At 38.2% G+C, this 12,781-nt stretch overlaps 1 protein-coding gene across 16 annotated transcripts in view; it reads right to left on the reverse strand.

Moving 5' to 3' along the window:
- Positions 1-12,781, reverse strand: part of RFX3 (regulatory factor X3) — a 320,548-nt gene that overhangs the window by 110,014 nt on the left and 197,753 nt on the right. For 15 of the 16 annotated variants that reach the window (XR_010322875.1, XM_064290581.1, XM_064290578.1 and 12 more), the window contains one exon: positions 11,727-11,985. Coding sequence is in view for 15 of the 16 variants with exons in the window: in XM_064290581.1 (XP_064146651.1) it covers positions 11,727-11,985 (259 nt within the window). In the remaining variant the exon portion in view is untranslated. The remainder of the gene's footprint in view (positions 1-11,726; positions 11,986-12,781) is intronic. The other variant, XM_023539433.2, reaches the window with a different exon arrangement.

A 12,781-nucleotide genomic window follows, 5' to 3' on the forward strand; every position in this document is an offset into this window, starting at 1 on the left:
AGAAAAGTCTCACCCAACCCCTGAGGAAAAGAGGGAGGAAGTGGGGAGTTGAGGGGCTAACTGGGGCCCAGATACCCAGAAGTAACTACCATGTTGGCATTCTCTTCTCTGACGTGCAAAGAAGGGATCAGTATCGTATATTTCCCAGGGCAGAAAACTTTTTTTTTTTTTAAGAAAAAAATGTAATACAAAAAAACTGTATTTTTCCCCATCATTTATAACTCTCCACTGCCTTCTAAGGAACGGAAATCCTTAGGAAGGGTTGAGAGATTTAGAGAAGACTAGGTTCTGGGTAGAAAGATCCTAAGGGGCCCTGGTGGTACAGTGGGTAAGTGCTCGGCTGCTAACCAAAAGGTCATCAGTTTGAACCCACCAGCTGCTCCTTAGGAAAAGATGTGGCAGTCTGCTTCCATAAAGGTTTATAGCCTTGCATCTAGGGTCTTAAAAGCTGGCAAGCAGTCATCTAAGATGCATCAGCTGATCTCAACCCACCTGGAGCAAAGGAGAATGAAGAACACCAAAGACACAAGGAAAATATAAGCCCGAGAAAAAGAAAGGGCCACATAAACCGGAGACTCCATCAGCCTAAGACCAGAAGAACTAGATGGTGACCAGCCACCACCAATGACTGCCTTGACAGGGAACACAACAGAGAATCCCTGATAAAGCAGGAAAAAAAGTGGGATGCAAACCTCAAATTCTAGTAAAAAGACCAGACTTAATGGTCTGACTGAGACTGGAGGGACCCCAGAGGTCATGGCCCCCGGACCCTGTTAGCCCAAAACTTAAACCATTCTCAAAACCAACTCTTCAGACAAAGATTAGACTGCACTATAATACAGAAAACGATACTGATGAGGACTGTGCTTCTTATTCTTAGCTCAAGTAGACACATGAGACTATGTGGGCAGCTCCTGTCTGGAGGGGAGATGAGAAGGCAGAGGGGACAGGAGCTGGTTGAATGGATACGGGACATACAGGGTAGAGAGATGTAGAGTGCTGTCACATCGTAGGGAGAGCAACTAGTGCGTATACGTTTTTGTATAAGAAACTGACTTGAATTGTAAACTTTCACTTATAGCACAATAAAAAATAAAAGATTTACAGCCTTGGAAACCCTATGGGGCAGTTCTACTTTGCCCTATAGGGTCGCTATGAGTTGCAATTGACTAGATGACAGAGTGTAGAAAGATCTGAGATCTGGGAAGACCAGAGACAAAAGCTCATTGGCAGAGGGAACAGACAGGCAGGGGAGAACAAAGTGGTGGAAAGAGGCTTCGCGTGACTATGTTTTAGAGAGTGTGATGCTAAACCCTTGGCTCCCTACAAAACGTTCAGTAAACTTTATGCACTACCAGACACTTCTGGTGCAAGCAATCAAGACTGGCTGGAGCACAGGGTTCATTTAGGGGCAGCAGACAGAGCCAACAAGGTCAACCTCAGTTTGACTTGCAGGGACATAAATGTGAAGAGGTGCGGATTCTTCCATTTGAGTGACCTGTGGCAAAAAGAGACTAGCCTGGACATGCGGTTTGTACACACATTTGTGCACATCTCCGCCATGGCCCAAACGCAATATCATAATAACATAATGTGTGGACAACTAAAACTTTCTCTTAATGTAAATATCAAACAAGTATTACATTAGACGCTAATAAAAGGAAAAAGAGCAATTATATCATCTTACTCCTTGCCCTTACGGTCACAGGATATCCTCTTTACTCTGAAATGGCTTTTTAATCTTTTCTGTAAGCCTAAAGGTCAAGACTGATACATTCAACTATCACCATAATTAAAATTGGTTTCCCAGTAGAAACTACTTCCTTTCTAAAACTATTAAAGAAAGTGATTTGAAAATAGAAGACACTGCTTTACTACTTAACAAAGCCTTTTCACAAAAGCTCTTGTTTGATCTTCACAGCAACTTTGTGAAATAGGCAAGGCAAGCAATATTACCTCCTTTTTACAGATTAGGGAACTGAGGGTCTCTGGGATCAAGGGACTTTCTTGAGATTACACAGGTATTAACTACAAGACCGGAATCCAAATTTCTCACCCCAAGTTCAACATGATTTCCATTATACAAACATAATACAAATGTCAGTTCTGTCCCAAATATCTCAAATTGTTTAAATAAAACTATCTTCTGAGGAGGGGAAAGTGATAACTTGCTAATTGGTTTACTGTTAACAAACAAGATTTGCTTTTCAATAGGAAAGGGTTTAAATAAGAATGATAAAAGCATTATAGTTATTTGAAAATGATATAAAAGTGATCAAATTAACAAGGCAACAAAAAGGTTCAAATGGACAGTTCAATTTTAGTCATCATAAAAATAGTTATCCTTAATGTGTGCTATTGTTAGGTGTCTCCAGGTCTATTTCCAACTCATCACAACCCCATGTGACAGAGTAGAACTGCCCCACAAGGTTTTCTTGGCTGTAATCCTAAAGGAGGCAGATCGCCGGTCTTCCTCCTGAAGAGTAGCTGGGTGGGTTTTCCAACTGCCAACCTTTTGCTTAATAGCCCAGCACTAATACACACTTGCAAAGGCTTACTTTTTCATTTTTGCTTGTATGAGAGATTAAAAACGTTATCTCGGGAAGATAAAGAATAAATCTGTGCTGTTTCAAGTAAGAAAAATAAAAAAAGGCATCGCTTCGTAGCTTTACTTTGCATTTCCTTTTCAATGGCCTGCCTGTCCCTACTTTTGGTGTTTTATTCCTGATGGGCAGGTAACAGTGGTCTATACATTAAAGACATTTGAATATAATGTCTCAAAACATTAGGCCCAGTTTGCTGTCTCACCAAGGCCTTTGTTCATTGGAGTTTCGTCATACAAAATGTTTCTACTTTTAATGGTTGAGTTTATCGATACATTCTGCAGAGCTTGTGAATTTTGTATCATAGGTCTCTACTATAAGAGAATTAATGAGAGAACACATTTTTCCACTGAAGTTAAATTAACTTTGGTATAAGGAGTAATGTATAAAACCAGTCTAATTTTCTTTTCTAAATGGTTGGCCCAGACGTCGTTCACTGACAGTCCAACATTTCTTCACTGACACACAACACCGTCTTTACCACGTAAGATATTCCTATCAGCAGTCTGGTCTACCGTGGTGTCTATTTTATTTATTAGGAGCCCTGGTTGCACAATGGTTAAACGCTCGGCTGCTAAATGAAAGGTCTGCAGTTTGAACCCACCATCATCTCCGTGAGAGAAAAGACCTAGTGATCTGCTCCTGTAAAGATTACAGCCAAAGAAATCCTATGGGGCAGTTCTACTCTGTCCTATAGGGTTGCTATGAGTCGGAATTGACTAAATGGCACTCAACAACAATGACAATTTTATTTCTTGTCTATTCGAGTGCTTAGACAACTCTGCTTTAATTACTGTAATTTGATAAGACTTTTTAACGACTAGTAAAGCTGTACCCTCCTCATCCCTACCACCATTATTTTCTGTTTACAAAATGTTCCCCACTATTCTGGCATGTTTATTTATATAAACAGCCTGTCCTGTAAAACAAAAAAATCCATTGGTATTTTGATTAGGATCATGCTGAAATATCTTAAGTTAATGTAGGAAGACTGAGTATGTTTGATAGTGAAACTTTTTATCCAAGAATACGGTACGCCTTTCCAAATATTCGAGTTTCCTTTTGTGCTCCTTGGGAACGTTTAAGTTTTATTCAGGAGCTGGGTTGTGTACATAACTTAGTTTACTGTCAGATTTGTTACATTTTTTGTTTTTATTATAAATGAGATCTTCATTTTCATTACACTTTCTAATGTGCCATTGTTTCTAGATAAGTTATTGATTGCTTTTGTAATTTTGTACCTACTTTATTATCTAATTATTTGTAACGTAAAAAGTTCATTTGATTCCCTATGATTTTTATCAGGTATGCAATCATATCACCTGCAAATTCTGACCTCTTTTCCTCCTTTCTATCTGTATACATTTTATTTCCTTCTCTTGTTCAATTGCTGGCACCCTGGTGGAGCAGTGGGTAAGAGCTACAGCAACTAACCAAAAGGTTGGCAGTTCAAATCCACCAGGCGCTCCTTGGAAACCCTATTGGGTACTCTGTCCTATAGGGTCGCTATGAGTTGGAATCTACTTGACGGCAACGGGTTTGCTTTTTGCTCAATGGCAGGCACCCTGGTGGCGTAGTGGGTAAGCATTCAGCTGCTAACCAAAAGGTCGGCAATTTGAATCCACCAGCTGCTCCTTGGAAACCATAAGGGGCAGTTCTAGTCTGTCCTACAGGGTCACTAGGAGTCAGAACTGGCTCGATGGCAAGGGGTTCTTGTCTAATTAAAAATCACACCCTTCTTTCTTACAAGGCAGATGGAAAAGTCATTAAAACTTACTGTAAGCAAATTTAAAACAACTGTGTAAAAGTATTTCTAACTATCTGTAGTTAGATTACAAAACCCCTGGCCCATGACATTTACTGCCACCAGCAATTATAATCAAACGATAGCTAGATTTTAAAAGAAACCAGATAATTCTGCGGCCAATAAACACAAGCATAGTTATTCTTACGGAGAAAGCGGCTGTGGAATCACACACCCTGGGGCGAACTGACGCGAACGGGACGTGGAGAAAAGCCTTCCCTTTCCAGCACTGACAAGTGGTCACAGGCATTGTGTTGCAGACTCCTTCATGAAATCAGGAGACAGGCCAGTGGAGGAGGCAGTATTAAAGCTTTATGGGTCTAATAGTGACTCATGTGTGACTGATAGACCACAGTGTACTTTTTTATTATTATTATTTAAAAAAATACCCTATTGTGTTTTGGTGAAAGACTACACAGAAAATTAGGTTCCCATTTAACAAATTCCAAACATATTGTTCAGCGACATTGGTTACATTTTCGACACTGTGTCAACATTCTCATTATTTCTGATTTTTGTTCTGGTTGTCCCCGCTTCCATTAGCCTAGGTTCCCTGCCCGCCCCACCCCCTACATACACCTTTTTATCTTTGCTTCAGGGTAAATGTTAGCCATTTGGTCTCATACAGACTTTTTTTTTTTTTAATTAAAGCAACACAGTATTCACAGGCGATACTGTTTATTTTATGAACCAATCTGTTATTTAGCTAAAGGGTAGCCTCTGAGAGTAGTTTCAGTCCAAAGTGTAAAGGGTATCTCAGGACGATAGTCTTGAGGGGCTTCTTTAGTCTCTACTGGTCCAGTAAGTTTAGGCATTTTTTTTTTTTTTAAACAATCTGAGTAAGGTTCTACAATTTTCTCCCATTCTAACTGAGACCATCTATCGTGCCCCTGGTCAGAACAGTTGGTAGCAGTAGCCGGGCACCATCTAGTTCTTCTGTTCTCAGGATAGATGAGGCCTTGGTTACAGTGTATTTTAATTTGCCATGAATACATTTCATATTTTATTTCCCGGTCTCCATGCAGGAAACATAAATAAGTGATTTTTCCCCCAAAATTTCTAGTAGTTTTAATCTAGTAAATTAACTTGAAATTTGATTTGTAAATATACCAAAAGATCAAGCAAAAGCTATGTGAGAGGTTACCTGGACCAAAGCTTATTTCCATACTCGTAAATAGAATCATTGAATCATAATCACTAAAAACATTATTTAATATTCCCAATCTAGGTTTTGTATGAAATAGAATTTAGCCAACTTCTGTTAGGTTACAACACACATGTGGTCTGAAGTGGTGTTTTGGTATGAAATAGCTTAAAAATAAAATAATTTGCAATTCTGTTTTGCCTTGAAAATTCAGGGGAACCCACAGGCTACACACAGGAAAGGCTGAAGGCCCCTGTTACTCTGTTTGTCTTAACCTCGCAGTTGATCAAGATTTCTAGGAGTGGAATATCTCACAGCCATAACGGTAAAATTATTGCCTCTAGATTTTACCAACTTTGGGGCTGGAGCAGAGTACAGCTGGCTGACAGCTGAATGGAATACACAAGAAAGAACTGAGTCTACAGTTCACTCAAAGTCCTGTTTTATTAAGTGCTTTGAAAATGAGGCCCCAGAACTTTCAGTCAATTCAAGAGTTAGCACAGGAAGAAGATGGCTCCTGGTATTCTGTCTGAGGAGCGTCATTTGAGGGCTCAGGTTGGCCCAGGAAAAGTGGGACACAGGAAAACAGAAAATGCTAAGATCCTAATGGCCACACAGACTTCTGCTAATGTAAGGGGTAGAAAGTGTTTTTTATTGTTGAGGCTAAACAGAAGACAGTAAATTATTTAAGCTAGAAATGATTATTTCTGTAATATAAAGTAAGAACCTTGATTTAGGCATAATATATGCACACGTCTTACTTAAAAATCTCGTATTTTCTTTCGAGCATACCCTTTTATATGATAATTAAACATAAGTTTTCATCTCATGTGACTATATTGCTTTTCTATCTCTATAGTGCTATATCCAATAATTCAACATTATGCTAACAATTTTCCCCCTTTGGGAAGATAGGCAGTTCGGCTTGTTCTAATACAGTCATTTTCCAAAAAAAGAAGGAACCCTTTCATGTACTGATATGAACAAAATCTCTAAAATATACTGTTAAGTGAAAAAAAAAGCAAGGTACAGTACGTTTTGCTGCCATTTGTTTAAAAATGGCATAGCGGTAACAGTGAGTTGTTCTGCTTGTTATATATGTAGAATATCTCTACAACGACACCGAAAAATCTGATAACATCGGTGGCCTCTAAGGAAGAGAACTGTGGGACGGGGCGAGAGCGAGAGCATGTTACACACTTTCTTAAGCCTTTGGAATGTGCACTTTAAGAATGTATAACTAATTCATATAAATAAAAACAATTTTTAAAAATAAAATAAAGCAAAAGGCCATCGGTACCAACCCAGTAAAGGAACAGACGACAAAATTATTTTCCTGGGAGCTAAATGTATTCACCTTCTTAGAAAAAGCACTCTCTTACACATAGACAAGAAAAAAAAAAAAATAAATAAGTAAACCCCAGGAGACAGAAATGAAAGCATCTACAATTCTAAAATGAATTCTTAACTTTTCATAAATTATATAAGATGGGCCAAACTTTAACTTCATTGCGGCAGATGGGAGCTCAAAATTCTCTCCAAATAACTGAAAAAATTACAATATTCTACATTAACCAAAAGAAACTCCCCCCCCCTCCAAAAAAAAAACCATTGCCGTTGAGTCAATTCTGACTCGTAGCCACCCTACAGGACAGAGTAGAACTGCTCCATAGGGTTTCCTAGGCTGTATAATCTTTAAGGAGGCAAACTGCCACATCTTTCTCTCACAATCAAAAGAGGTAAAGGAAATATAAACAGTATTATTTCCAACACATTTCTCTTTAGCCCCTTGGTGGAATCTAATTTTAGTAAAAGCAACTTCACATATATAACTTCTAAATGTATAGACATACAGGTATAAATATTAACTGTCATATCATAGTCTTAGAAATTATTAATGTAACCTTATTTAGCTATCAAGAAGAAAAAACCACAAATAACCGTCTAAATATAAGAACGCCAATGTGTTACATAAAGCTACTTAAAGCCAGATGCTAATTACTGCGGATAAACTACATTGTGATGAGCACAAAAATAACCAACAACATCCACAGATTTCTGATCCTCCAATGCAAATTGTGTCCAGCTTCCCAAAGTCCCCGATTTCCATAAACTGAAAAAAAAAAATTTTTTTTCTATATGGTTATACAGAAAAATAACAAAGAAAAACAGAGTTTCAAATGCATTAAACAAACATGATGAAGATGTAGTTAGAAGGAGAGCAAAGTTCAATAAGCTCAGAGCTATGACCGTAGCCAGTTCTGCTACCTTAATGCCCATGAGCCACTGAAATACTAACAAGTAGATTACTAGCATTAATGGCAGCTCTACTCTATCCTATAGGGTCGCTGTGAGTCAGGATTTTTTTTTTTTTTAGCATTAATTTAACGAAATGTGAAATATTTATTCAAGTTGCAATTGAGCTGAACTCACACCTGGTGAAGGTCCAATAAGAAATGTTAAAAAATCTTCCTGGAAATTGCTATTTAACACTATCGGCAGGAAATGCCTTTTAAATGTATGTGCGGTTGTGTGTAAATAAATACATATTTAAACACACATGGATTCTGCTGACCAAAGAACACAGTAAGTACAAAAAGAAATGGTATTTTGACCAAATCTGAATATCCGCAGTTTGTGCCATCATATGTTAATCACAAAAAAATTGTTACCATTATAATCTTTTGAAAAATGCTAACATTGCTAAGTACCATAAAACTGAAAAATGTTATAAATACAAAAGCCAAAAATGAATATTAAAATCCCTTTAATAAAATAATGTTTTCATTTGATGATACAGAACTAAAGTAAATCATATCCCCAAAGAAAAATTCTCTGTTAAATGATTAAGAGATCTTCCAAGTATAAGATACTTTTATATCAAATATTGAAATATTCCAAGCACCGTATATTCTTTTATCCCTCATTAGCCTATCTTTAGAAATTGATTTGCACATTGTGATCAACTCTCCCGTGTGGCAGGAGATTATTCCTAATAAATTTAAATGGAAGTGTTTCTGTATAGATATAGGTCAGATGGAAGTGTCAAAGCAATTATTCAGAGAACCAAAGCAGGAAACCTTGTTATCTAGGAATTGAGTAAAGGTGTTTGGTTGGTTTTGTTCTCCAATACCCAAATTTACCTAGTTTCACATCAGCTGAAATAACTGACTATACATTCCATTTTCTTATCTCACTATGAGTTGGAATCCACTTGACAGCAATGGGTTTTAAAGGCTCTTGCGGGGCAGCCAACCGACTATTTCTGGGTAGAAATTTTGGCATGGGACAGGCCTTTCCTCTAGTCAGTTTCATGTGCCGTGTTACAAGTGACAGGTTGAAAACTAAAAAAAAATGCCACGAAAATTGAACTAATATGGCACCCTCTGGCTCACTATTGGGAAGGAAATAGCTTGAGTCTTGGCCATCAAGTTGCTGAAGACCTGCATTCACATACCTTCTTTGGTATGGCTCTATTGGCAAATGAAAAAGAGTGAAATCAAGCAAATTCCCTCTAATGATATGGCACCTACTTAAAACACTTTGGATTTCTCCAAGTCAAAACAACCAAAAATCTACCCATTTCTAACGTTTGGCAAGAGGCAGATAATGAAAAAAAAAAAAAAAAATAGGTTTCATGGCACTTTAATGTTATTACTCTACTGCAGTGACTGATGTGAAGTTGTAAGCTGAGAACCACAACCTCACTGGATTAAACAGATGAAGATCTTCTGCACAACTGAAAGCGTGATCCAAAACAAGTATAAACGGCAGCATCAAGTGCAAGGTGATACAACAAACACTAGCCGATATGTGTTTAGGTAAGGATGCCACTATCAAACAGTGAGCTTTGATGAGGGTGCCTTTCATTTGTTTTAGACAAAATTTATCCTTTTAATTTTATATTCCTCTTGCCAAAAAGGAAATTTTCTTGTGAAGCAAAAACACAAGAAAACAAAACAAAGAGCTTCAGGAAGAATTTTCACTTTTAACAACAGAGCCTCAAATACAACGCATGCTTTTATGTCTAAGTTAATATGTATAATTGGCGTTACGGATTCTTTTTTTTTTTTTTTTTTTCAGTTTTCCACTATGTCCAGTGGGATACTTAGTTATTTTGTTAATTTATCAATTAATATAATAAAAATCCCACACCAAATCTGAGTAATGGATAACTTAAGGAGGAATGCCATCTTGCACGTTCTATATAAAACCGAAGTGTATCCCTTATGGAAAGAAAACCAAACTAGAGCATTTACCCACCTAATGCTTGCACTTGTATTTTCATGACCTTGAATAAACAGTTTAGTTAACTCAGTGACAGAACTAGCAAGTTTTAGTAAATCCGAACCCAGTTGATGAGGATGTTTAATAGGTAGCCAGAAATCAGTGTGAAGCCAAGGAGGAGCAGCTGGTGAAGGCAAAGTAGGAGAGGGATTGGGGGTGTGTGTATGGACGACGTGAAGACAGCAAAGGACACATTCTCCCCATTTTTCAGTTTTCCTAGAGCCTTGGTAAGTGGCAAGTGCTTCCCTTTCTGGGTAGCCTTTAGCAGGAGAGCTTAGAAAGTACTGGCACCTCTCCTACTTCTTTTCCTTTTCTGGAAAACAGTTATTTTTATATCTAGAATATTTTGCAATTCCTTTGTAATACTGTCTTACATGATTTTAAAGTTGGAGAAAGTTAGGTGATCATTTAGAATAACTAAACATTGATTTTGTTGATGAAGGGGCTGAGGTCCAGAGAGGCTATGATTTACTAGAGGCAATACCTTTTAATTTCTAATCCACATAAAATAAACTAGTGTAACTAAAGGGCTTAGAAATACTGCATTTAATGTTTTGAAAGCAAGAGACAAATATATGTAAGAAATGGTTCAATAAGACAAACAAACAAGTACAAAAAAGAACTCTCCACTTGTCCACTCAGAACAGATAGTCACCTGTTCTGATGGTAGTAACAAATAGGGAATGAAGAATAAAGGGCTTTAACACAGACAATGGAAAAGGCACTACTATGAACACAAAGTATATACAAAGTACTTACCAAGTACCTATTGTATTTTGAAGTAAATCCACAAAACAGGGAATATGAAGTCTTTAATACAAATTACTTTCTCCTGAATTTATTTCTATTCTTTATTTTCTACTATTTTGCTACAAGAACAAGCTACGGTAAGAGGTAAGAACAAGATGCATCTGCATGATTCAAATCCCCATCCTAAAGAAACCTCTAGAAAATCAATTCCATGGCTACTTTAGCTAGGTGGTTCTAAAGGATTCTTTCCTCTGTATGCTTAGTTAAGGGGATAGGGGAAAGTTCAGGTTACAGAGGTTCATGATATAAAATTCTGAACAATTTTCTTTGACTCCTGATTCAGCATATTAAAATACCTTGTGTCAAAGGAAATATTTTAAAAAAATTTTAAAACTTGAAAACTCAAGCATGCAGGTGTGTTTCTGAGATTATTTGCTCAGAGCCAACACAAATGTGTTTCATCGGAATCACCGAAAGTGTGTCTCTGGTAAAGTGCAAAATGACTTTACATACGGCACAGGAGTAAACATTCTAAATGTTACTATTTATGTATTGATTTTAATGTGCATTAGAAAAATGACACACATGGTTCTCTATATTAAAAGTGAGTCAATTTTAAAAATACTAAATCATGGCACAGGTGGTGTGGGTATGGCAAAACTCAAATGTCTGAGGTTTGGGAAATACCATTCTAGATCAGGTAACTTCTCTGGGGATGAGCTGGCATCAATACTACTCTTCGAAGATGGGAACATTCTCCCAAACTCAGTTATGTTTTATTTTCTATATTACTTCCTGTTTTATTTCCCATTAAAACAACAACAACAAAAACAAATCAGTGTAAAGTTCTTTGAGTGGAAATTTCAAGCATTTTACAGGTGTCACTGAAGAAAGCCTATTAACATCAGCCGTTTAATGAGTAAGAATTGCCTGACTTCCCATTATCATTAAAGCTTCCTAGTTCATGTCACTGGGACAGGGCATACATAGCAGAACCATTCTGCATAGCACTGCATATGCTATAGTCTGCAGAATGCTGCAAGACTAACCCTGCTGAACACATTCTTGCCCGCCTGTGGCATGTACGATAGAGCCTACCAGGAAGCAAAATTAACCCAATAAGAACACAGACACTTACTGTCGCCGGGGAGGCCCGAGTTGTGTGCGTCACTGTGTGGCCAGAATTCTCCATGGAATTGCCGATCAGGTAGGTTCCTCCCGAGCTGCTGATGAGTTGCCCTCCGGCGACACCCATCTGAATGCCGCCAGTGCCCACCATGCTGTGGGACGAGACCACGGTGGTCACCTGTGCAGAGCTCCCTTGAGTATCAAAGTAATTCCCTCCAGTGTTCTGGCTGTACATCTGCGTTTCTGTGTAAGGATAAGTTGTTGTTCGGCTTTAGAAGGAAAGAAAAAGAAGAAGACATTGGCTGGCTTGTGTGTATCATCTAATTTTTTCCAGTGTGGATATATATTTAAAATAGATCCTTTAGACTTTGGAACACGGAAAGTTTTGCATTTTGTACCAAACTTCACTCCCGGAAACAGTTGGGTTTACTTACCAAATTACAAGTGTCCTTTAATAAATACCTCGACTCTTCTACACTTTAGAGTGCTTGGCCTCGACTGATGCACCACCTCCAGTATATACAGAAACTTGGGTCTCTTTCCACCCCAAAAGTTTGCCAAGTGATGGTTTCAATTCCTTATAAAAACTCCTGCAAATCTCAGTCTTAGAAATGCTGGCATCTGGAATGACTGGGGCTGACTGTCAACTATTCACGCTACTTCGCATTCCTGGGTGACTTGAAATCTATTCTTGGCACCAGGAGTTAAGTTCTCAGCTACTAACAGAAAGGTTAGCAATTCGCACGCACCCAGGGGCACCCTGAAAGAAATGGCCAGAGATGTGCTTCTGAAAGGTCACGGCCATGTAAATCCTGTGGGGCAGTTCTACTCTGCCACACGTGGCATCGCCGTGAGTTGGAATCAACTCAACGACAGCTAGCTACTTGCTACCACAAGGATCTGCAGCAACTGGTTTTACTCACCTTGGCTCCTAATCTACTACCTTCTTCACAGTCACGCCTCCTGACGAGCTGGCTACGCGATGGTTTCACATCCTCACTTCCCAACAGTGCAGTCAGGCTTCTTCTGCCCTGAGCCTTTCACTGAAACTGCTTTTAATAAGGT

Source organism: Loxodonta africana, chromosome 9, assembly GCF_030014295.1.
Source record: "Loxodonta africana isolate mLoxAfr1 chromosome 9, mLoxAfr1.hap2, whole genome shotgun sequence".
Lineage (NCBI taxonomy): Eukaryota > Metazoa > Chordata > Mammalia > Proboscidea > Elephantidae > Loxodonta > Loxodonta africana.